We start from the raw sequence: 26,779 nt of genomic DNA, 5'->3' as shown, positions 1-26,779 counted from the left end.
CAGTCAATGGCATGGGATTTGAGAGGTCATTATTTTAATAGAAAGCAACTATATGAGCTTATAAGGGGGAAAAAGATCATTGAGACATTGAAATAGGTCTCTCAATGACTGTTTTTCGAAGATGGTTTACGATTTGATTTTGATTACAGACATTTCCATAGGCAAATAGATCTTCAACTGCTTAGTTAAAAGCCTCCGATTTGATCAGGTAAAAAAATGTGTTATAGATGACTGTTAAGCTTGCTGACTGATATCCTTGACAATTTTCCAAATAGCTTGAGCAGTCGGGACTGTATCTGATGCAGCAAATCACATATAGCAACAGGAATGGTGGGTTGGATTTCATCATCACTTTGATGTTGAAAAAGAAAAGACTTTTTTCTTTTCCTCAGAGGCTAGTTTTACATGGAAAAGTCTTTATCAAATTCTTGAAAATACTTTTCAGCTGAAATGATATAGTTGCAAATTAACTTCTATTTATGCACATCTCTGAAAATAACTGTGGCATTTTACTCGGGTTTGATTTCATTTTAACTGTCATCCCTGCATTCTTCTAAACTCGAGCTGTGTCTTTTGCAAGAAAGTTATTACATGTGATTAAGAGCTGCGTACAGATTTTAGACTGCTGAAAATATCTGGCAGATGTACTGGGCTGGGATTCGGCCCTAAACCAATACAGCCAACAGTACAAGCCATAAAAAAATCTGTTGCCAATTAGCACACACAGTGAAGTTTGCTGCAGTAAACTGAAATGTAGATTGATTTCACTGAACTTGAGCACCTCATTTCAGAGACGTAAGTCTCTTTCTACTGCCTGTCTTTAGTCAGTAGGAAGGGATGAACTGAATTTTTTGCAGGAGCTCCCTTTTCTCTGTATAATAAGAACCTAGACTAATGAGGTCATAACTTCACTGCTACTTTTTAAATGCTTAAACTTAGCAAGGAATAATGTGGTCCACAGCTGTTAAATTTTTAATTAATATATCTAGTAAATATTATGTTGTAGAACTTCTAGAAAAATTATTAGCACTGTGCAAAAGCATTTGTTGTGAAATCCGCTGAGTATTCAGGAGCTAACAGCTACTTGGCTGCCTATATTACTCCCTGCATGTGCACAGATATTAACCTCTCCTTCAAGAGAAGTGCAGGCTAAGGAAGGTTCTGCTTAGGAGCAATAAAATAAAGTGGTATAGTTATTGTGGCATTGCCATAGGCAAGATTTCTTGAAACCTGAAAACGTTTTAGGGAACTGATTGACTAGATGGTGCATTATTTGCAGTTCAGGCAGTTGTCTTATAGTTGACAGAAGTTTCTTTTCACTTGTCAAATTAATATTCAGTTTGGTTTTGAGCACAATGTGTTTGGTTTCCACTTAGAGCTAGAATTTTATGAACCTAAATTCAGTCATAAGTCTGAATTCATTGGAAATTTTCTTTATGGTCAGTACATACATCTCCAGAGGACTCTCTCTGACCATAGGAGAAATGTTTCAAGATGTCAGATGTATCTCTCCAGAGGCCCTTATTTCTCTCTATTAATGATAAAGCAGGTCTAGGGTCACTTGATTCTTCTTAAAAATTTTGAAGATCAGAGAAGAATAATTCAGCAATTGCCTACTCCTCACTAGTGTTTGAATCTTTAAAATTGGAAACCTTTGAAATTGCTGTGAAGCCATATATAGGTAGAAAGGGTTGCCAAGATATAAAAAGTCTTCCTGTTCTTGTAAACTGCAACCAGGATCTGGTGGGTATGATTTGATTAGCTCTGTTCCAGCAATACACTGCAAATATCCAAAGTGGGACAGTAGGTTGGGATTAAAAATGTAGAAATGGTGAGTTTAAGTATCAGTTACAAGCAACTCAGCCCTTAAAGTCTCTATTGTGTGCTTAACTTTATGATTCAGTTCTGAGCAGTATGCTTATAAAATGACTTACTACTGCTGTCAGCAATTAAAGTATTAATTTATGATGGCTATATTTACTGCTAAATTGGGAAGTGGAAGAACATTGCTGTTTGTAATGGTTGGGTTTGGGGTAAAGCATATTCAGGATAACCCAAGCATGTGGGGGTATCTTCAACACTGATGATAATCAGTAATGTAAGAGAAGAGGTGACAATTCTGTGCTGCATTTATGTAAGGAAAAATGTATTTAACTGTTCTTCTTTCATTCTTGCTAGCTCTCCATCCTGTATGTCAAACACCCAGCAATTCCAGCAGTCTGATGCTGGAGCATTCCTCCTCTGCATCCAAGAAAATACTGAATCTTAATCACTCAGCTTCTTGCTACCCATCATTTGTTTGAAGGCCAGTAACTGCCTTTATAGCAGGGCTAGTTTCACTTGTGGTAAACATCTTCATGCAAGCACTTGCTGACCATAAGCAATGGCTGTGTAAATAGAAACAAGTTTTTGTCATTCAGGTCAGCAACTATGTACACTTGATTGGGCATGCTACCTGGAAGTAAATGAATGGTGTTATTGAAAAATTTTAGTATGTACTCAAAATAGTAGCTTTTCCTTAGTTTATGGTTCCACTAAAGTGCTGGTTTTGTAACTGCTTACATAAAATCTAGAGTCTGTTCTTTCAAAAAATATAGGAACTCCTCTCTAAACATATGCAAATAAAATAAGTGAATTTACATTAAAAGCAGAGAAATTAAAATGGAGTATCATGTAAGACATATGGCCAAGCTTTAAACTTACCAAATGATAGAAGAAGGCAGATTCTGTAGTTTCCAGTATATATATATATATATATTTTTTTTTAAGATGGAAAACTTTCATGGAGACTGTGTCTGCAGCAAGCTGAAATCTCATGGAATTTTTCCTGGAACCAGGGCCTACAAGAGTTTTGGTAGTGTGAAGGGGACCATTGCAAGATGACTACGGGGCTTTTTCTTTCTGTTTAGTAATTTTTACTTCTGTATTTACTACCAATCTCTTAAAAGATGTCATCTTTGTGAAACCTGATCACTAATTAAAAAAGTCAAATGTTAGTTTTAAACTCCAGGTTTCCTAGTTGTAGCAGTATTTTTTTTCTCTTGGTTTTGTTGATTTGTAAAGACTTGCATGGAAGGACAAGTGACTAAACAAATGTTGCTGTGTACACAAGTCAAAGAATCAACAGGACTGTCAGATATCTAAGTGTATTTTAACTGAAATATTGCAACATGTAGTCGTGGGTTGGTGAAAAGGTACTGCATGCCCTTTGATCAGTTGCCTCAATTCCACTTGAGGGGCTTCATCTTCCTTTTGCTAAGTATGGACTTTATTATGTTGCAGAAGTGCCTGCCAGGTAGTATTCATCTCTCTGTGGATGATCATAAATCTTGTACTGCTGTCAATGGTGTATTCTGGTATTGAATTCACTTTCTTATGAAAATCTTTGTAGTCCTAGAAAGACACTACAACCACACGTTGTCTTCTTATTTGTTCTTTGTGCAGACTAGAGCAGCAGCCTCTGTCAGTGTGAAATTCTATTTCCTTTTTACTATTTTTAATGAAAATTGAGTTCATTACAGCTGATATTAAGTCTTAATGCTGGGATGTCAATCTGTTTTAAATATTCTATGTGTCTTAGGCACTATATCCAAATTCCAGGGCAAAATTGTCTATGTTGTGTCCACGTGCTGATGGATTCTTCCTCTGAGCCTACGGAATTCACAGTAGTTTGACAGCAGACCTGACTTGGGCCAGGATTTTACTCGCTTTTCTAATTCCAGAATAAATTAAAAAAAAAAAAAAGCCAAACTTTGCATTTATGGATAAAAACCTGGTTCTTCTGACCTTCACACAAGACTTTTCTGTGGCTTACTTAAAGCATTAGTCTTGCAGGAGATTTGCCACTTGCTGGCACAGATGCCATATGTGTCAAGCCAGTAGCATAAGAATTTATGTTTTCATCAGAGGATGCTGTTTCAATAGTGTCCTTTCCTTTTGCAGGTTTGTTTTAAGTACACTTACTCTGCTTTTTCTAAAATAGCTTGTTGGGTAAGAGGTGCTAAGCTTTGTCATGGGACAGATACACTCCTGCTGAAGGTAGGTTATGGAAACAGATCCACAATTTGTATGAACACAGGAACTAGAAGCTGTGGTGCAGATTGACGACATGCTTGTACAACCTTTCCAATATATAATGAAAATACATTTTTTGCTTCAAAACAAAGTAATATTACTGGGAAGGAATTTGGTGGGGGGGGTATTTATGTTGAATGTTATCTTCTGTCATTTGATGATGACTTTTTTCCTCTAAAGTATCTTTTGTTGATCATGTGTAGAGTCAAAATAGTAAGACTGGTATTTAAGGGTAATAGTTAATTTAGTTGGGAGGGAGTCTGGTTTTGGTTCCACCTTGTAACTCAAACATGATGTAGCATACCTAAGTTTAGAAACTTGGTTTATAGCAGGGAGTGCTTCAGTCTTTCCTTAGCAACCCAGCCCACAAAAACACACTAGAATTGCCCTTCCTGATCTGTACTGAGGAATGCTTTTAAGGTGGAGTTTATAAACGGCAATAGGATAATGATGCCTGCAATTGCAGGAGATTGGAATTCGGTGGTCTAAGTGCTTTCCAGTCATATATTTCTTGGTCTTGCATGATTCTGCATGAATATAAGGGCTGCCCTAAAAATCTGAAATATCAGTTTTGCCTTGAGTAAGTTTATCTGATGCAAGGGAATTTGTGAAATTGAATTTTTTTATTTTTATTTTTTTTGGAAGGTGCTGAGCATTTTCGAGGTAGAAGGGGGAAGGATGATAACAACAGTTGCTAAGGGTTAGAGCCAGCTTTTGCAGAAGCGGAAAGGATATTTAGGGAAGCATAACTCTATAGTAATACTTTGGTTTTTCTTTTTCCTTGGACATCACTTCTGGTTGCTGTGTTAGCTGGACCTTTGATCTTGTATAGTGCAGAAGTTTCTCTGTTTCCTATTAAATGTGATATATTTTGTGTGTCTTTTTCTAACAAATAACACTAGTATATTCTGTGCTGAAATACAGTCCATTGAGGGGGACAAAATTGGTTTAGAGAGGACAGAGAAAAAATACTGTAAGTCTTTCAAATTTTACTATGCACCTGATTATTAGAAATATGGAGCTTTTTAAAAGAGCCTGGTGTAAGAATGTGAATGCTTGAATGGAAGAACCAGAAAGAATTACACATGTAAGCTGTCTGTCATCTGATACCTGGAGCTATCAGATTAACTAGGGCTTTCGTTCCCACCATTTGTTCTCACCTTGTTAACAGAGACACAAATTAAACATTAAGATTTTTTTTCTTGTTTTCTTTCACATTTTAGAATGTTCTGCTTTCTGTTACTTTCTTAGGAGAGATTTATCGTTTCAGAGAGAGTTTATCAATGACTATTTACAGGTTCAGTAAAACAGACAGGTTGTCTATACCCTTTATATTTGCTGAATTTCTATATAGTATTTCAGCTAGAAATGAGACAGGGGGATTTTAAAATGCTTTACTACCTTGACTGATTTCTGATTATGTTTTAAATGTTTGTGTATATTTTCTTTTAGTGTAAGAACAATAAGCATATAAGATCTAACTCATGAACATACTGTTCAGATGACTTTGTGACTTTGTCATTTTAGGATGCAGGTTAACCCAGTTTGAATTTGTGTGCTCTAATACTGTATTTTTAGGTTGAATGCCACACCAAAAAGAGCCACAAAAAAAAAAACAACCAAGGGTTTTTTTTTTGGTACTCTTTTGTATTTTCAAATGCAAATTTGCACGTTGCTTACCCGCAAACTAAGAAAAAATGGAAGATATGTGTCTTGTTGGAGTTCATATAGATTTATTTCAAATATATTGTGAACTATAGGTTAAACTTAGTAAAAAAAAGATAAAGGTTAACCTATAAAATCTGGGGTTCAGTACATGGAGACATTTTATGCTAAAATGTGCACATTGAGTCATAGGAGATCGTTTTGCTCTTCAGTAATTAGTTGCTGGTAAGCTAGTTAGGGAAGGACATTTAATCTGCCTGAGAAAGAAGACAGGCAGTCTGCAGAAGGTGGTCAGTACTTGTTGAACACTTATTTTTTCCTCAAGGTTGATGTCTGGTTTAGTCCTCATAGAAGCCCTGCATGGTCCCTTAGAGAGATGAGCTATGTGCCCTTGCAAGCGCTAACAGGAATAAGGTCTCTCTGATGGAGGGAACTTGGTCTTAGTGAATCAGAGCTGCTGACTGCAGGGGTTAGTAAAGGGGGTAGTGGGTCAGTGGAGTAAAAGACGAGAAACCTTCAATGTTTTAGTCTAGATGGCAACAATGAGGATGTCTGACAACTTGGTGCAGAGCCCAGCACTTCTTTTCATAGCTGAAGGCAATTCAAAAGATAGTAAATTGTGCTGTGGCACTGGTTGTATAAGCTGTTTTGAAAGTTAGTATTTAGCAGTCCAGAGAGGAAAACATTTTTACTGTTGACCACCAAGGCAGCAAGATGCTCTTGTGTGCAGCGGAGTGGGAACACATCTGGATTCTCAAGGGAAGTGAAAAGGAATTTGTTATGCAGGCTTAAAAAGTACAAAAGAGGTCATGTTTTTAAAATGTAACAAAATGAAAATAAGGTGCTAACGCCTTTCATAAAACTTTTAATACCCAAAATCTCAAATTTTAAGGTATTAAGACTTTATTTAGAAGAGGAGGAGAAAGAGTGAAATTATTTTTGAGAATAAAAGGGTAAAGTCAATAACATGTCAAAAAGGTAGTACTGTGCAAGATTTTTCAAGGGGTAAAATTCCGTGAGTTCTTAGAGCTACCGTTCATCCTACACTTTTCAGCAGCTTAAGCATTTGAAATCTGGGTCTCTGCTTTCAGTAATGGTTGCAATGCTTGTGGGAGTTTGGAGATGTGCTTATGTGGGCTGTCATGAAATGTTTTATTTTGTAAACCTTGGTTGTGCTACGTATCTATAACCTGGTGTGACAGCAAGATTCTAATAGGTGCAAATCCAGTTCTTGATATTTTACTTGTGTAAAGTGTTATGCTGTTCAGTTTGTTGTGGGTTTTGGGTTGGTTTTTTTGTTTGTTTTTTTGATTTTTTTTTGTTTGTTTTTTTTGGGGGGGAGGGGTTGTTTTTTCTTTTTTTTTGTTTTCCCTTAACTCTGCTTGTTGTGGCCTTTTATTGGCATTTGAAATATAGTTGTTATTGCTGTGGATGCCCACTGAAGGTGAGATTGGAAAAGGGCACCCTGCTGTCGTAATACTTGATAATGAATTCTGGCTCTGAAAAAAAAAGGAGATAGTATAGATAAAAGCACTATTGTAAATGTGGGTAGTAAGAGATCAAGCAGGTTCTTATGTTGCCTCACTTTAAGAAGTGTTCAACATCACTTTGGTTCTTTATTCTTGATGGGTTTTTAGTGATGGATACGAACTTCAGTGGTGTAACTCAAGGACTGCCTTTTGGCATGTCTGCCAGGCAGCAGACACCAATCAAGGCGCTGGGAAAACGTGTATACAGGTGACTTGTTAGGTCTTGGTGGACCTGCATGCTGAATATAAATATGGTTTTGGTCCTTGCATTCCTAGTGTATCCAGTTATTTCATTAATGCTTTTAAATTTAAATGTCTTTATATGAAACATAGAGGGTTTCTTAATATAATAATAAAGAGATTTTTAAAATAAGAAGCCTATCCAGCAAACTGAGAAGCATGACTTAATTTCTTAAAACTATGTAGTTATCATGATTAATTTTTTTCTTGTAGAGAAAGATTAAGGCAAGATTAATCTTTTAATTTAGCAAAATTAAGTTGCAAAGGCTTTTTCTTGTTTGCAATAACTTGTTTTGAGTTTTAGGAACACTTTCTGTCAAATTTGACAAACTGTGCCGCATTGCTGAAGATACTTGTTGGAAACCTCCCACCCTGAAAGCAGAGATCTTGTTTTAGGCATGACCCAGGAGCCTTTGTTAAATTCTAGAGAAATTCTAGGTAGGTGTGAAAAATATGACTCTTTCTGTGTCAGGATATCAATCTCATGTCAGATGTTCTGCACGTGGATTCTTCAGGAAGTGGAAACCTTTAAAAGGTTCCAGCAGCTGAATGCCCCACATACCTTCAATTTATTTTTTTTTTTCCTTTTACTGTGCTGTCCCAGTCCAAACTGATCACTGAAAACTTAGAATACTTTTCCAGCTGGAAAGTAGAAGTGCAAACGCAATTCAGGAAAAATTACGAGATACTCTTAAACTGCAGGGAAAATAAAGCAGGTTGGTTACAGAGTTAACTTCATCTCTATATTGAAGACTGAGTCATGATATATCGTACTTGTGTATTAGTACTTGAAGGTAATACTAAAATTAGGCGGCACTGGAAGATGAATCTGCAGTAGAGGACTGAAGTCTTAAAGTAATTTTGTTTCAAAAGAGGTAACAGGTGAGCTTTGTGGATCCCTCTAGTGTGCTCTGCTATGTTTAGGGTAGGCTCTGCATCAAGGTAAGACAAACTCATGCCAGTGTATTTCCAGATGTCTGGAAGGAAATTGTGTAACTGTTAGTGGTAAAGCAAGGGACTTTTGTTTTATGTGTTGTTCTTCAAGTGATTCAGCCAAGTTAATGATGCTCAGTTTTTAATTTATAGGCAGAGCAGCATTCCTCGAGTTGGGGTTGCAAAGGCTGAATGTCAGGCTAGAAGTAGGATTTCCCAGTTCGCATACTTACTAGCAGACTACCGTTCTGTCATTCTTCCAGAGCAGCTGCTTATAACGCCTATCCCGGAGGATTTTGTTTATGGCAAGCTGCTGTGAAGTAGGAGGTTTCTGGGTAACTTTGTATTGTGGCATGCTTGTCTATCTCTGCAAAAATAGCAGCACTTAGACAAATTTTATCTAGTTTTTTTGAGTCAAACTGCTGGAAAGTAATGCAGTTCTTGACAAGCCTCACTGCTATTATGAGTGAGGTCTATTTAAGAGATGTTGAAGATGTGCGTGAAGAAAATGAAACTTTTGTGCTTCATGACTTCTCATCATCCTTCAGTTCTGAATTGCATGACTTGCTTCTGGGCTGCTGTTTCAGTCGTATTGAAGCTCTGGAGACTCTTTTAGGCAGGGCTTTTCTTTTGCAAACACAGCATTCTTTTGCATTGCCGAAGACGTAGTTTGCCACAGAAGGTAGGGGTAATGTCCAGATGAGAATATTCTGGTAGTATTGGAGGCCTGCAGGGGGAGGGCTTCTGAATCCACATCTGCCAAAACTTTAAACTGATCAGATTTTTGCTAGGCTGCTGGCAAAAACTGGAGGATTGTTAATTGCTGTTCCAGTGAATTCTGTAATGAGAATGCAAACAGAGGGACAACTTTCTCAGCTAGTCTTACATATGCATTTTACATCTAATAAAAAAAAAACTTAAGCAAAGTAGTATCTTTGTATTATTTAAATGAGAAACGTGGCCACATTTATCATCATTGGTAAAATTTTAAAAAGCATTATATATTTTGAATTTATTTTCTGTTTTAATTCTGGTGCAGCAGAAATGGGTGGATTTTGGATCCCTCTGTGTAGTTTGAGCTTTAAGTTAATTTCAATGATGTATATGTGGGTAGTGGTGACTCTTCTTACAGTGTTGCTACCATTTGCAGCATTTCACGAAGATCTGTTTTATGCTAGTTTAGCCCAACTTCACAAAAAACAGCCTATGTGCTGCTATCATTTTGTCTCCCAGATATAGTCCCTACAAATATATATTAGGAAATAGGTCCTTCAGGGCATAGAATGCTGAAGTGTCCTGTGTATGTGAGCTACTGTTTATTCCAGGTTTGGACTGGTCAGTATATTAGGCTTTCCTTTAGACCTTTAAGGAGGGGAAGGAGATAGAGGTCACAGAAGTTTGCAATAAAATAAAACTTTCTATGCCATATAAAGAATCTCAGTTTTATTACTTGAGGTATGTTAATTTTATTATAGTAGCTTTCTCATGTTAGTATTGAAACCCAGAGGTGTTGAAAAGCCATTTGTTTCAGACTTTCTGCAAGTGCCAACTTGTTTGGTGTTAAATTGCTGTGTTGTTGTTGAAAGAATTATTTTTCGCCTTGATGCTCACACTGAGGCAGATAGCTTGTGAGGGAGTAGAGAATACAGTAAAGATCACACTGGAAAACTTGTGCTGAGCTGTAACTTGTGGCAGCTTTTAGGACTTGCTGAACTGATAGTGACAGTTCACGTGGGATGACAATGTTTGTGCTGGTAGAATGTTTTAGAAACATTTGGTGGGATACCAAGTATGTGTTTCTAATGCCAGTCTCCTCTCATGGGTTGAAATCTGACTCAAAGGGCATGTATTTTATTTTTTTTTAAGGTTTATTTTGTTTTCCAATGTGTTGTCCAAACACTTAAATGGCTTACATTCCAGTTTATAAATAAATACAATCCTTAACCTTGCTTGGTGTTACAGCTGTTTCCTCCATTTAGGTATGTTTCCACTTTTTCCAACGTTTCCATTTTCCCTTCAAGTTTTACAGTTATCAGAGAGAGAGCCTGGTAATGACTACAGGGCCCTTCCCCATCTCCTTTCCCTCTGTGTTTTTCTTACAGTGTGTTTTTTTTTTTTTTTTTTAATTTTTTTCCCCTTTACCTTAATTTTCTGACATCTGATTTTTTTTTTTTTCCCTGCTGTAAAGAGGCATTTGCTATCAAAACCTGTACTACTTTTTTGAAGTATGCAACACCCCCCAATGATTCTGAGCGTTTCAAGAGTCCTCACTTATCCTCATGCTGATAACACTGAATATGAATTTTGCTGTGCAAAGGCTAGTAATTTAAATATGTTTAAGACTGCGGACACTAAACAGAGCGAGATTACCAAAACATAGTGGAAATAGTTGTTAATTTAGTAGCAAGGGCATGTGGTTGATTGCAGCATTTTTTGAGGAACCCTCATTGTTAACAATTTAACCTTCTCTTTTGGGAATACTGAATCCTGCAGTTCTGCAACAGTAAATATTTAGCATGTTTTACCCTGTAATTCAGAAGATATGGGAGCTACAGTAATTTCTGGGGCTGGTAGAGATTAGGAAAATTGCTAGGATAACCTTGGATGTAGATATTTGGCGTAACAGGAGAAGCCTGGGTTTTCTGCTTTCCCTTCAAGCCCCAACTTCTTTACCTCCTCTTAGAAAGGAGCGGTTGTCCCCCAGTCTATGTTTGTGGATAAGCCTCTTCAGATCATGTTGAGTAGCAGAGGACTGCATTGGTTCCTCTTTGGAATGGAACAAATACTTCACCTACTGCTGCTCATTTTTTCTCCAAAGAGCTAGAGGCTGGCTGGGGTACATGGGGTTAAGCCATTAGCACTGCTCAGCTCTGTTTTACCTAAAATGTCCTTAGGCCAGCCTGCTTTACTGACTGGAAAATAGTGGAGTGGATAGCTGTTAAATTGAGCTTGAATATTGCTGTGTGACACTCTTTATTCTATTCGTGTTGGGATTCTTCTTAATTCTTTTACTAATTTTTGCCAGACTTTTTGAGTTACAAGTGCAGTGAGTTTAGACAAATTAATCTGGCAGTTGTAATTCAAAGGATAATTTAATTTTAGTGTGTTTCTTTTTGCCACACCACCTAGCCTTAGGCTTAGTAGTTAAATAGCTGCTTATGCTATGTATTCAGAAAGTGATTTAGAGCACCTAAATTAGGTTTCTGTCCTGACTTTCCTCCTGTGGTGTGCTCTCTCTCTCCACTGATGATGCATGGAAAGACTATGAAGACAAATTGTGATACACTTTTATATTTCTATGTTTAAGCTGGGCTTTTGGTAGAGAGGAGGATTTTAACTTTCCAAAGTAGGCAGAAGGGAGATTTGTAAAATGACTGGAAAACTGCTCAGGAATAGTTACATGGTGACTATATCAGGAAGCTTTGTTATATTGTGTGACCTTATGTAAGATTTACATCTGGAGCAACAAATAATTAAACAGCACAAATGGGAAGAACTAGACATAAGCTGTGCAGTGCTGACTCAGATAAGTACCTATTAAATATAGCTATTATAGTACATTGTTTTTAATGGAGTATAAAATTTAATTCTTATCTTTAATCCTTGCGGTGGAGGAAGGGAGCAAATAAACGGGGCAAAATAGCCAATATACAGTGGTATGGGGGGTTTGTTTTGTTTGGGGTTCTCTTTGGTTGGTTTTTGTTTTTTGTTTTTTGTTTTTTTAACCTAAATTGCTTTTACTGCTTCCTCTTCTCTGCTGAAATATACAATTTCTGAGGAAGTGATTGGTTTGTAGCAATAAAGTTTTCGCTTTATGGAATACTCTGGTCAATAGCAGTAGTTTTGTATTTTGGCTGTTGGTGCCATTTTTATTGTTTCAGTTCATGTAAACAGTACTTGGGACTATGCATTAATCATTAAGTGAAAGTTTAATAAGGGTTGGCTGGTAAGTAGCTTTAAGGATGCAGAAATGCTACAAATGATAATTTTAGAAACAAGTGTTTTACAGTGAGGGTATCAGTGAATAATAACTACTGTACAGTTTATATTGTAAAGTAGGTTATTAATACCGGTAACTTGTGGTGGGAGCAATTCAGCATTACTTTCAGAAGGGTGTTGTAACTTAACATTATTTCTGATTTTCCTGTCAATGCTTACTTTTAGTGATAGTTACGTAGATAGGTGAAACTACCCTTATGTGAGCGAAGAATTACACTAAAGGCAGCAGTATTATTATTCTTGCTTCGAAACTCATTTGATACCATTTGCTGATTACTGTTTGACTTTTCAAAATTTCCCACCAATATTTAGTCTGTAGTGTTTGAGTTTAATGGTTATTATTCTTTGTCTAACATTGTTTCCTTAGAAAGACACATGATCATCTGGGCAGAAAACTGAGTTAATTTAGCCAATATGAAGAACTTAGAGAGTTTGAATAATAAAATATTTGTGGGTAAGGAAAGTTTGTGCTGTTATTACAGAAATAGGAGCTTGTTAGTGTTTTTCTTTTGTCCTTATTTTGTTTTATTATCTTTCAGGACAGAACAAGGAAGTGCATTCCTTGGGCTCTTTCTAGTATTTTATTGATCATTAGAAAAATAATAAGTTCTGAATTGAGGTTTTGAGAGAACAAGATATGAGCATGTCAGAAATAGGAAGTAAGCATGAAAATTCTTTAGAGCTGAGCACAAGCAGTTGTGTGAGAAAGCTAAATTATGTATTTTTTTTTTATGTGCAGAAACTTTTGAGCACTTCCAAGTATTTTTCAATATAACGTTTAGTATTAAATTTCTGGAACATGTAGTATTATGTTTTGTTTTTTTTTTTTGTGATGAATGTGATTGTTAGGGCATTTCTTACACAGTTCTCTAGTTATACTTTCCTTTGAATACTGCCTAATCCAGGTGGTTGGAATGAGACAGTATTTGTCAAACCTACATGAGCATTTTAATAACAGAAACCAAGTGGAAAATGCTTTCAGTCTTTGACTGTCTTTGCTGAAAACTTGACTTCTGTCTCTCTGTGTCATGCTTGTCTAAGAGATTTTATACATGAGTTAACAGATTTTGCACATCAGCTAGTTTGATTCTTGTTTCTGTTTCCGGCCAGAAAATGTTTGTGCAGTTGCCTCAATGTGTCAGTCCTGACTGATCTAAGGTACCAACTTCGCCCCTCAGGCTTTCCCCAGTTGTCTTTGCATAGTATTGTTTTTGATATCAAAAGCTCTTAAAGTGAATTACATTACCATTAATACTGCAGTCTCATATAGCAGGCTAAAAATCGTTGGAATTAGTAGACTGATTAATGTTTATGACTTGTTTTCATCCTATCTTGTTGTGGAATATCTGAAGATTAAATAAAGTTCAACTTTTGATTCAAGGTTGTCTAGTCTTGAAGGTGGAAGATTGTATTCTCTGCTCTCTGTTTTGGGGATCAGTATAGGCACTGAATACAACTGAATTATGCTAGAACTGGAACAAGTAAAAAAGCTAGGATGGAAAAGGGTGAGAAACGTGAATGGAAGACATAATTAATTGTATTATTTGTTGCTGTTAACATGTGCAACTGTAGAAGTAAACTAGGCTCAGGGGGGCTGGAATTAGATGATCTTAAGGTCCTTTCCAACCCTAACTATTCTATGATTCTATGTAATTAAGGAGTTAGCTTAATACTAACTCAAATAATGGTAGGAGCATGACTGATGTGTCACACTGAAGGAGAAGTAATTATTAAATCTGTGGAAAAATTATGAACTGTGTCCTGATAAGCAAGGCCTTAAGAAAGATGGTACAATAGATAAGATTAAAAATTAATGAATCAGTGTATATGGCTACATATTAGTATGGCCTTTTGCTTGTTTCCCAGCCTATCTCAAGAGATTCTGAATAATTCAGGACTGAATGTGAAGGGTGCTTGGTGGGTGCAAGAGAGAGGTGCTACTTGTTTTATCCCAGTCAGATGTATTGAATATCAGTTGTGGTTTGGGTTATAAGGAACTTTAAAGCTCATCTAGTTCCAACCCCCCTGCCATGGGTAGGGACACCTTCCACTAGACCAGGCTGCTCAAAGCTCTGTCCAGCCCTTAAACCCTGCTAGAGATAGGGCATTCACAGCTTCTCTGGGCGGGCTGTTCCAGTGTCTCACCATACTCACAGTGAAGAATTTCTAGCTTAGCTCTAACTTAAATCTGCCCTCTTTTCAGTAATGTGACTTGCCTTCAAATCCAACTTGCTGAAAACACAGTTAAAAAAGGATGTATTTCACTGGCTGTTCACATTTGGGATATATGCATAATGAAAATAACCAGTAGGCACTGCTGCTAAAACCAGTGGTGCAATCTGTTATGCTATGAAGAGATTAAGACTTTGCAATTCAGTTGAGACATTGCTTCATGGAAGTCAGTGTATGTAGGTCACAGTTTTTTAGTGTGTTCAAAGGCTCTTTGTGTTTTAGAAGTGTGATCTGCATCTCATTGTAGAAGCTGTTTGTTTCTAAAGAAATGCTTGTTAATTCTGCTTCTACTGAACTGCTTCAGGTTTTAGCTCGTGTGCGCGTTTGTAGGATGTAAAGCCATTAATTGTGCTTTCCTTCTCTGTCTGGAAAACTGCATCTGTTCTTCCGGTGTTTAACTGGTGTTTTCCTGTTGTGATGGCTACTTTTCATCACACGTATGTACCATCATACTGCCGCTTCTTAGTGATTTCTGCAGTTAAGAAATCACTAAAAATGTCTTTCAAAGGGCTTTAGGCAAAAACTAAATGCATATTCCTGAGCTTCAGCTTCACTGATTAAATGTTTCTAGCAATGATTCATTGATATTGCAGAAGATCTGGCATAAATGAAAGGAAGTAAAACTACAGTCAGGACTCTGGCAGGTGTATCATGTTAAAACCCTCAAACAAGAGGTAAATTAGATTGGCATTAGCTGAGTCAGCTATGTTGTGTATTATTTATAATTTTTTAGTTCATTTATGGTTTAAAGCAATACTTTAATCCAGATACCACTATTAAATATATGCTTGGATCCGTAACTATGTAGTGCAGAAATTAGTTCATATTTTTATCTGCTTGAATTCTAATATTCTTGTCAAGAACATTAACTGCTTAATCTGTTGATCACTGTATACATTGCTCATAGGGAGATCCCCTAAGCTTTCCTTTATTATTAATTACTAGACATGAGTAAGTAAAGTGTTTTGTATTTGTATTAATTTTTGTTTGTTTGTTTTGGATTTTTTTTTTTTAGGTCCATTTTCCAGACACAGAGAGGGCAGAATGGCTCAACAAGGTAAGAGGAGTCATTAGCATCCCTTCCAAATGGGAAGGGGTAGGAGGGAAATCTGAGATACAAAAGAAAAAAAAAAAGGTGGCAAGAATCAGAGAACAGGGTAGTTTTAACTTCATACACTTGAAGCTTCTGGTCGTTGATCCAGTTAGTCATGAGAAAGATTAAATCTATTTTCCTGGTCTTGAAATAGTGAGTTTTGGAGAATGACTGTAAGTGGCATTAGAATAATGAGAGCTGTAATTGTGTGGAAGTCATAGCAGCTGTAAACACAGTCATTTATATATTACTTGTCTGGGATACTTTCCAGTTACTGTAGGTTCCTGACCTACAATCTAAAAACAAATTAGTTTTGCAGTTTTGATTTGCATGTGTGATAACCTAAGATACAACTTTGTGTAGCAAATAAACTTCTCTTCACCCTTCTCCCCAACAATCAGCATCAGTGCTGAATGCATATGCATTCATAGGGTAAGAGAAGAAAATTCTTTAAATTGTTTTTCTCCTCCTCCAGTGCTTTAGACTCGTGCAAATTCCAGAAAGCTTTCCACTATGTAAAAAGGAACCAGTTCTTATGTCTCTAGTGAACTGTAAAGAAAACTTCTATGTTTCAAACTTTGTACAAAATCTCTTACATATGCCTTAAAGAACAGGTTTTTAGTTATGTTTGAATTTGCATTCCATGTAGATATTTATTGGTTTTCGTCTTAGACTGTAAAACAGATGTGGCCTTTTATTTGCCAATTTATTGAGAAGCTCTTCCGGGAAACCATAGAACCAGCAGTAAGAGGAGCAAACAACCACCTCAGTACCTTCAGTTTTACAAAGATTGACATTGGTCATCAGGTGAGTTGCTGATGAAGTTTTTCTAAGAGGCTCTGTCTTACATACTGTTATCATGTAGCCTGCTTACATCCACGCAGAAGTATTTCTTGGTAACACTGATTTTGGTTTCTCTTGTAACATTAAAATAAAATAAAACCATGAGCCTTTTTTAGCAGAAGCTTTTTTTGGTTTTGTTTTTGTATTTTTTTCTTTTTCCTGGGGTGTCTGCTTCAGAATTTGCCTGAGAATGGGAGAAGACTCAAGGTATAGTAACTGTTAGTCAACTGAAAAGCTCATAGCCACATGATTAATACTGTTCCTGTTATGTGCTAACGATCAGTGAGCAGGGACCATTATCCTTTTCTTGCCAGATGACCCAAGGGCAATTACAGATAAACATGTTAATCATGCTGTGTATGGAATCCAACCTCAAGGCTGCTGGCTCAGCTTTCCAAGGAACCATAGCGTAGTATCAAGGAGCAGATAGGTGTTTACCTTCTGTTCAGTCCCATGGAAGAAGGAGTTATAACATGTAGCTCTTACATGCCCCTGAGATTTCCAGATGTGGTGCTAAATAAGGTCATTGCTCATCCTTTCCCACCTAGTATTTGATGAAGCTTGGAGTCTTCGGAATGTTTGTTATGTGCTGTTTCTGAATGGGGGCGGCAGGGGATAGGAGAAGCATGAACACAGTGGTTTAGAGAGAGGACACAGAGTGGTTGATACTTTTGTTGGGGACTGTGGATTCTTTTCCATTCAATCTGACTAAATTCCGCTTAAGGCAATGCTCTTTTTTGTTTTTTTTTTAATTAAATTTAGCTTCTTTTAGTTGCACAGAAAAGAATGCTTTGTCTGGGAGTGTTAGACGTGTACAGGTACAGAGAAATGACATGTTTATTGGGGGGAGAGAGAAAGCTTGATATTAAATTTTCATAAATCTTGAAATCTAGTGGTGTAAACCCAGGGTAATTTCCATTAAGGCTGTGACTGAGTGGATCCTAGCAAGGTAATTTTTACCCTTGAAATAACATTTTGAGCTAAATTGATAGCTTTAATTCACACCTTTTAATGATGCTTATAGTAAACTTTTCAAGCATGAATATACATATATTCACGTTTATTTTGAAGTTAAGAGATTAATATGGTACAGTTCAGTAGAAGGATCCAACTTTTACTTGCTTCATTTTTTCAGCCTCTGCGAATAAATGGTGTAAAAGTGTACACTGAAAATGTGGACAAAAGACAGATAATTTTGGATCTTCAAATCAGGTAAACTTTATTATATAATCATGTCACAATGGTGCCCATGCTTTAATATGTGCTTTGTTTGAGTGAGCATTTATATTGGCCTGAAAGGAGAACTGCTTCATTATGCAAATTTAGTTAGTTCTAATTGTGTATGAATAGAGGAAGGAACTACATGCTGTAAATAGCATTTATCTGAGGGAAATAGTATTATCAGCTCAGTGTGACTGCATCATCAAAGTAATGTTGTTTAATAAAAACCTATATTCCAAAGCTAAAGCACTATCTTTGATTTTTTTTTTAATTAATGTATTAAAACTTTGCTATGAAATTTAGTCTACAATTAAGATGTTTGAGGCTTTTTACTTTTCTCAGTTACTTATATATTTTTATAAACATTAAATGAATATCTCTCCAGAACACTTCTTTAGTATCTTGTGCATCTTCCTTGATTTCTTTGCTTTTGCTTTTAAGTTTTCTTGCAAAAGGAGTGTGGGTTTGGTTTAGTTTTTATTGTTTTGCAAGGATATTGAGTGTATTATAATCATTGTTTCGTAGTGCTTTTCAGAACCTTTTGAAACAAGTACTATGCTTTTAAGAGCTTTACTCTTATAAGGAGCTTGACTAGCTAATTCACAAAGCAGTCCTTGGAAAATGTATTTAAAGATTCAGTTTCAGGACCATGTTTTCAATGGGAACACTTTATCTTTCTCTTAATTTCTATGAGCTTTATGTAAAAAAATTGTCAAACTGATGTTACAATTGAACAGTCTTGTTTCTTGTGACAGAGATGGACAAGGGAAAAAATTAACAGCTTGAGCAAATGACGATATATTGTTAATAAGTAGACAGTTTACTGAAGCACATGAAGATAGTAAATCCTTGGGGAAAATGAAAGGTTATGGATCAACAGAAAACAAGATAAAATCTGTCAAATTAAATGTGAACTGTAGTAAAGAAAGCAAAAAAACATTGAGATATTGAGGGCATATTTGTTAATTGTCTACAATTGAGTGTCTTCATCTTCTCATTACAAGCATAGAGGCATTAAAAGAAAGTTTTAGGCTGAAGATCTAAATACATGGAAATATCTTTTGTTCATGTGGTATATTTCAATTGAGAAACTTGCTACCATTATACTTGGAGAAGACAGATATAAAAATGCTGTCAAAAGACCTTCTAAAGATCACCTAAAAAATAATAAGTTCAGAATCACAGATCATTGTAAGCTGGGAAATATGTTTGTCATATTCTTTGTTCATTTTTCTTCTAGGTACCTTCTGTGGCCTACAATGACCACATACAGTAATATACTGTGCTTCTCATCTGATTCAGTACAGCTGCAGTTACAGTTTTTCAAGACTGTCCTGATTAAACTGTAATCTATCTCAGTGATCTGTACATTACAGGGGTCACAAATATTTCTGGGATATTATGCTCAAAATGTATAGAATTTGCTTACTAAAGGTGACTGCAAGTTACATGTTATGTTACAGTGAAATTCTGTATGGCATCACTTGTTAATGGACCCAGACAAATATCTTGGGGGATAAAGCCATGCTTAACTTGATTATAAGGTCAAAAGTTGTTGACTTACAACTCTCAAATGCAGCTTGTTACTATTTTTACTTCCATTTGTCATCATGTTATTGCGGACTTTCAAACTAGCATATTCCTGATTTCCAGTCTTCATAACGCAAATAGTTCTGATGCTATGAAGTGCCAAGATTGAGGTTTCAGTTGCAGGGTTTGATTGACCTTGCTTCTCTGTGTCATGTTGTTATGCAATTCTATATGTGTGTGTCTCTGTGTGTGTATATATATTTACTATCTCTATTTATAGTTACATAGTTAAAAATAGAAATTACATCCTTTTAAATTGTGTATTAAAAATTATATGTCTATTTTTAAACTCTACAGTCACACTACATTCTTTCCAGGGAAAGCAACGGTCACCTTCCTTTCACATTGAACCCTATCATGTTGTTGTGTTCCATTTCCCCAGACAGATTCTGCACAGTCTTATCTTTTGAATAGTCCAAAATAAATTCCGGTGTTGGATGTTTACAAGAATATCCTGACAGTATTGTTTATTTCTGTTTAAGGCATTAATAAGATTTGCATTTACTTGAAATCCTGTAGAGAGCACCATCACGCACAGAGGCCAGGAGACTACAGAAGATTTCAGTAAAGGATATCCTGGATGCAGTAACCCTCACCTTCATTTTGTTTTGATAGAACCTTGTGGCCATCAGTTGCCAGGGGAGGGGGCAGGGGTCGTGCAAGGGGACCTCAAGTTTTCTTCCTAAATTTCTTTTTGAGTCTCAGAATTAGTTTGTTTTCAGACCCAACATGGCTCACAGCAGCAGCAGTTCTTGAAGAAGATCTGCTCAACTCTGCTGTCACATGCTTGACCTCCATCGAGCTTCAGGAAAAACAGCTGCTCATATCTGAGCCTGAGTTGTGTGCACATAATCTTTTAGTCTTGCAGCATGGGCAAAGTAGATGGGGCTATTTTCTTCTACAAATCCATCTCCAAGATACAGGGCGACATCTGCAAAATTTCAAGCCCTTGACCTTGGATTCCCAAAAAGGGGATGCAAAAACTGTTCAGGGATGAACTTCCCTTGTTTTCAGTAAATTATTTTCCAATTTACTTCTTGCCTCCTCTCTCCGTTCAGAAAGGGCTCAGCTGTTTTTGGCTTAAATCTTGCTTAGCTGAACATCCAGCTCAGCATGCCTAGCTTATTGAATTTCTAAATATGACTGGTTTTGCAAGTCTGTATATTGCAGACAACTTTGATCTTTAGCAAAATAATCATCTCTGTCTAGTGATTCTCGTGATTATATTAGATGAGAGTGGATTTGGGTAAATGTACTATCAATGATATCTATAGAGCTTTCCTGAAGTGGAGTATGATTCCTGTGTCTGTTATTTCCCAAAAGTAAGGCTACTTATGCATGCTTCTGGAGAGGATAGCATACCTATGTATGTATTTGAGTGACTTTGAGAGTGGTGATGTTTTGAAGGGGATGTAATTTTTTTAACAATCTTGACTGTTATATGTTGTAATGTTTTAACATGCATTTCTTATGTATGGATTGAGATAGAAAATATACTGTTATGACAGTGCAAAGCAACTGTGTGTTGCATTTTAGGCCATCAAAATGAAATATATACTTTCTTTTTGGTTTTAGTTTTGTTGGAAACTGTGAAATTGACTTGGAGATCAAGAGATACTTCTGTAGAGCTGGTGTGAAAAGTATACAGGTAAAATTATTTTTTTTTCTTTTGATTTTGATACAGAGTCATCACTGCATTGTTGTTTTCTGATTTAAATAGTTTATAAGAAAACCAATAATTGTGTAGTTTTGTTACTATTGTTTCACAGTTGCATAATATTGATATTGCATAATAATTTCAGTAGCATGACTTAGCTGAAAGGGTAAATTTCAGATATAGAATCATTATAAACATTAACCTTTTCTACTAGAAAAGGTGGAGACAATTTCACATTAAGCCAATGTTCATGTGTTGCATAGGTTTGTGAAGGGACCATAGAGCTTGAAGTTTTGGTTTACTTAGTATTTCAGTATTAGATTAAATCATTAGTTTACATGCAATTACTATAATTAGCATTGCCTTCTGATATTGTTTCTCAAATTTCCTTTACTTTTTGATAGCGGATCTCTCTAACAAGGAAAAATATTATGCTTTGTCTGTCTTGACATACCTATTAGCATTTACTAATGTTTGTTCTAGTAGTTGTGGTTGCTGTTGTATTGGTTTGTGCCACAAATATTTATATTGAGCTGTGTAAATAATCTACTTCATATTTTCGGCAAAATTGTCACTAACATGACACACCCTCATGTAGGTTAACGTAAAGAATTTGTAAGCCCAACTATTCAATGCCTGTGTGAATAGGCATTGGGTTTGGATGATATGTAAGCTATATGCATAAAACTCTTCTATAATCAAGAAGTTAGTGAATCAGAAGTGTGAACATTACCAGTGAGTAAATTTCATTTAAAGTTTTAACTAAAGTTTATCCCATTACCTTTTCTTCCTCCTCTTTTGCAGATTCATGGCACTATGAGGGTTATCCTGGAACCACTAATTGGAGACATGCCCCTAATTGGAGCACTATCCCTTTTTTTCCTTAGGAAACCTGTAAGTGCTTTTAACTCTTTTGCTACTCTTTTTAGAGTGCTTATCATAGTAGTCAGAAAACGATGCAGCAAGAATTAAACAGCAAAAGGAAAGAATTTGGGAAATTGCTACCATTTGGTTGAACTTTCCCCGAAAAAAGTGGACAAATGTAATAAATGCTGGAAGAAACCAAGATGAGTAATAATTACCTTGGAATTCTGAAGTCTATTCTGTTAAAGCTGTTAATTTTTTCTCGCATGTCTTCTGGACAAATAAAGGTGAATAGACGTCATCTAGGTTGTTTGTAAAAAAAGCTTTTGCTGCTTTTTCTCATGACAGTCTGCAGGTGAGTGTGGTTTAAATTAAAATTCCACAACATCTGCGCAAGGTTGTTTTAAAAAACATGCTGGTGTTACCATAAATTAAAATCAGAATAGGTGTTTTGAGATTACCCTCTATGATGACTGAGGATTTTAACCTGGGTAGCAGGTGGGCAATTTCCATTACATTTACCAGTGATCCAAGTATGAGAACAGATGAAGTACAGTGTGAGATGGAATTGGATTTCGAAACAATCATGACAGTAGCAGAAGTCAGAGAAAGAGAGGGTGTCACGTAATTCAACTGGAATATGTGCTAGGCCAAAGTGTTCATTTGGGCATGAATAACAGTGAAACAAAGGTAAGCCAACAAGGTCTGCTTGGTATGACAACAATATAGCTAGTCTGGTGTGTGTAAATAAGTGGATAACCCAGAAATGCTCTCTGTTTTAGACACAGCACTTCAGCAAAAGTACTAGCGAGTTGGAGAGTATCCAAAGTAGGGAGATGAGAATAAACTTGACCCTCAAGGACAGACCAAAAGAATGGAAATTGTTTAGTTTAGAGAAGACAAAGAACAACATGTTTGTCAAAATGTGAAAGGCACTTACAGAAAAGAAACACAAAATCAGTTCTTCATTTCAGTGGCAGATAGGATACGAAATAATCACAGCAAGGAATGTTCAAGCTGGACAAGGGGGATAAGGAAAGGCCTGAATGGTAGTGAAGCACTGCAGTAGGCTGTCTAGAGACACTGTGAGTCTCTGTCATCTATCTCTGACAGATTTTTACTAATTTGTTGGAAAGATAGGTTTGTATCGGTGTTTATATGCAGCCTAGGAAAAACTTACGGTGTCACTTGTGTAATTTATGTGGCTTGTTTCATCTGTTTGGGGAAACCACATGTGCTTGGGTAGAGAGAACCTAGACTTGAAACATGCAAGAATTTGGAAATATTTTGTAGATAATTTAGTGAGATTTTTGGTAAAAGTTAAATAATTCAAGCAAAACTGATAGAACATCATTGCTCATATTTGGAAAAGGCTGGAGAACTATAGTGGGATGAACCAAACATGGATTTCTACACATTTCTTTGAGGCAAGTCTAAACATTAGGAGATGTCTGATTAAGTTTTGTCTCTTTTTACCCTCTGGCTGAGCAGTATGAGCGTAGGACATCTGTTTATACTAGCAGTCAAAGCAGGGCCATGACAAGGATTGAACTCCACTTTATGGTAGTTTGCGCTGTGTAATTGTTAGTGTGCTGTCTCATGTTATTTTTTTTATTCATTTAGTGCTCTCCCAAACAATTTCCAGTGCCCAGCTCATACAGGGACCATCCAATAAACAAGTTAAATGCAAACTATTTTTGAGGAACAGGGAGAAGAGTTTAGCTGTGTGGACACAGGCTTTAGGTTTTTTTTTTCTTACAGGAATGACCTTTTGTCATGTTGATGTTCTCTCTCAGCTCTGCTCTGTATTCACTGAGAAAGAAACCAGTGTACAGTCCTTCTGCAGAAGCCTTTCTGACACATTCAGTACCAGAGCTGTGACCTGGTATAGTGTGCCTGGGCTGCTTTCCTGGGGTGCCTCCTGCAGCTACTGCTTTGTTGCTTTTTAGAGGAGAGGCAAGAGAGCTGACAGGGGGATAGGGAGGTAGAAATCAGCAGCAGGTGAGCTGGTTCGTGAGCAGTTCCTGACTCTTCTGTTTCCCAGCATCATGCTCTGGTAGCATTTTTCTGAACCTTCAATTTTTGGTATTCCCAGATACCTCCAGTTAGCTTTTCGCTCTGGTACCTGTGCCCAGTCCTTTCTGTTCCTGATCCACTCTAAGTGCCATGTACTGGCTGAGTGCTTGACTCGGACAACTTGCACCTGATATAGTAAACTGAAAATATACCAAATGATACACCTCTCATTTGTGGTCACTGGCCTCCTGAACTTTAGGAAATTCTTTGTCAGGAGTAATTTTGTCTTTATTCCTACTGTCATGATACTTTATTAGTGAGTCTGGTGACTTAGTGGGACAAAGTCACTGTGGGACTTTGTGGGACTTAGACTGGACTGGAGTATGAAAATTAAAAATCCAACCCCTCCCCAAAAATATTCCATTAGGAAAACATTAAAAGTGGTTTTCATTCCCCTTTCACTTGAAAACTAAGTTAGCGGCTAAGGTCTGAGAAAACTTAAGGGCGTATTGTTCAAAAACATGTACCTTTGAATCATATCGTTCCGTAATTTTGACAGTTATACATGGATGTTTAGGGTTTTTTTTCCAGGCAGATTTCTCTCCCCACTGCGCTGTGTCTTCTTGATGTTTATTTGTCTAACTTCTGTAGAAAAATGTAAAGTAAGGCTTGTTATAGCAATAACCCAATTCTGTCCTCTTACTAGAGAGCAAGTGGCTGCAGCCAAGGAAAGCTTTTCTCCAATATTTTTGTTAGAGAAGAAGAGGAATTAGTTGGCAGCTAGCATTAGATTTTGTTCTCATATTTTCCAGTCTAAAGTAACTGGCAACAATTCCTCTTGCTCTCTATCATCTGTTTGCTGGCCTTAATGACTATATAAGGCAACACAACCTAAATTAATAGTTCTGAACATACTTGGTTAATGAGTTTACCAGCCTCATATTTCTGAGTAATGCATGAAATTTTTGATGCTGGAAGAGTTCTTGCACTATATGAAACTTTCAAAGTACTGTTTGTTTTGGTGAGTTTTTTTGTTATTTTTAAGAAGGTACTAAAAGTTTTATTGTCTTATAAAATATGTCCAAATATAGAAGATTTCAAGAGAGAAAAATGTGTGCATTCTGATGTTTTGAAGTAGCTTTTTAAAATTCTGAGCTTCAATGCCAGAGGGGATTTAGTGCTGTGTAAATAGTCAGGATTTGTAAGGTGCTTTATATTACTTCTCATTATGTTATGTATATTTACCATATATTCTGTTTCTTTAAGTTTAATTATCTTTTATTTCTAGAACAGAATATCATAAAGCTAATTATTTAGTTTTTTGGTTCATTTCTAGGAGACTATATGGCTTATAGCTGGACTGCAAATTTGTAGTTTTTTAAAAGCTACCTACCATTGAAGGTGTGTCTTAACCCAACCCTTTTCTTAAAAAACAAAGACATGAAAATACCGATACTTTTGTTCTATAAATAAAGCAACAAAGGCTTGAAAACAGGATGTCTTCCAGGAAAAACAGTCAAATCTTCCCAAGCTCTCATTTTTACATTTACAGTTTTGCCTTCTACTTGCTGACTTGAGAACTGCTCTCCCTCCAATCACTTTACAGATTGGTTCTGTCCTGCAGCTTTGGTTTATTTAATGTTGATTTAGTTTCATTTAATATTGGCTGCCTTTGGAAAACTTAGTGCTGGATGTGACTTTAAAAATTATCATTACTTATGAAAACTAGACTCAAAAAGAATGCTTCACCAAGAATGAGTCCTAGTGAAATGACTGGCAAAAACCAAGGTGGTTATGTAGAATGCAGGAGAATATTATTTTGGTTTGCTTTTAGTTGATAGGAAATGCCTTCAGAGTGTATGAGACTGTCAGTATCTTTGCTTCAAAGTGTTTTAACCTCTCTTAAAGGGGTTTGTAGAACACCTGGATAAATTCTGAAGCATAGGTACTGTTACAACAATACTTGTTAACGGTCTTGTTGCTCATAAAGTGAGTGATTTCCATGGTTACTTAGGAATTGCTATAACTTACGCTATTTTAATTTTTAATTGTGGTAGCTTTTATGGGATGTTTTAAGGGCCATCAAAGTTGGTGCTTCCACAGTACCATATTCTTCTCCCTTTGATCTCCCATTCATTGTTATGGTCTTTCTTATACCCATGTTGAAACTTCTACTCCTGAAGGAAGCTGGTTAAGTGGCATAAGCTGGCAGGAATGTTAAACACAGCAAAAAGTGACTAGTTTCCTGCTCTTCAGATGTATTTTAGCATCTTGAGCTGGCTCACTAAGGAGTCAGGAGAGTGTCAGTGTCAGGGCGTGAACCGAAGTGCAGGACTAGTAGAAAGTAGAGAGAACTGGCTTGAACTGAAGCTTTGAGTAATTGATGCTATGGAGAATAGCAAGATGCGCTGTACTTTTTTAAGACCAATTGTGATCCTTCTCGTCACCTTAACTCAAAAACTTGCCGCTATGACTCTTAATAACTATATGCCTTATCTCCATAGCAGTTATCTCTAATCTTAGACAGTTACAACTGACAAACTTAGTATTGTAAAACACAGTTCCTGTGCAGAGATATGCTGTGTTTCTGATAGCAATGATGAAAACAAGTGTGATTTCTACTTTCTGTGGTATTGTATAGTCAAGCCTTGTTTGAGAGGTTGAGTTTGTTATATATTTACAGCAGAAATACACTGGATAGTGTTACTTATTAAAATATTACTTCAGCATTGTAGTGGTAATAGGCTGTGTTCTACTAACAGAAAAATTGTAGTGTTTCTGCATGACTATTCACAAGTAACAAAACAGGGCGTGTTAGTCCCC

At 36.4% G+C, this 26,779-nt stretch overlaps 1 protein-coding gene across 4 annotated transcripts in view; it reads left to right on the top strand.

Moving 5' to 3' along the window:
* Positions 1-26,779, top strand: part of ESYT2 (extended synaptotagmin 2) — a 74,350-nt gene that overhangs the window by 13,508 nt on the left and 34,063 nt on the right. For all 4 annotated transcript variants that reach the window (XM_061468011.1, XM_061468013.1, XM_061468012.1 and 1 more), the window contains exons 2-6: positions 15,688-15,729; positions 16,438-16,572; positions 17,744-17,820; positions 20,995-21,067; positions 21,881-21,970. In XM_061468011.1, the coding sequence (XP_061323995.1) occupies positions 15,688-15,729; positions 16,438-16,572; positions 17,744-17,820; positions 20,995-21,067; positions 21,881-21,970 (417 nt within the window). The remainder of the gene's footprint in view (positions 1-15,687; positions 15,730-16,437; positions 16,573-17,743; positions 17,821-20,994; positions 21,068-21,880; positions 21,971-26,779) is intronic.

The sequence above is a fragment of the Pezoporus flaviventris genome, unplaced genomic scaffold, assembly GCF_033815535.1.
Source record: "Pezoporus flaviventris isolate CSIRO_AGI_PZ_B2104156 unplaced genomic scaffold, CSIRO_AGI_Pfla_v1 ptg000047l, whole genome shotgun sequence".
Taxonomy (NCBI): domain Eukaryota; kingdom Metazoa; phylum Chordata; class Aves; order Psittaciformes; family Psittacidae; genus Pezoporus; species Pezoporus flaviventris.
Note: the sequence above shows the minus strand (reverse complement) of the source record. Positions and strands in the feature narration are given on the sequence as shown.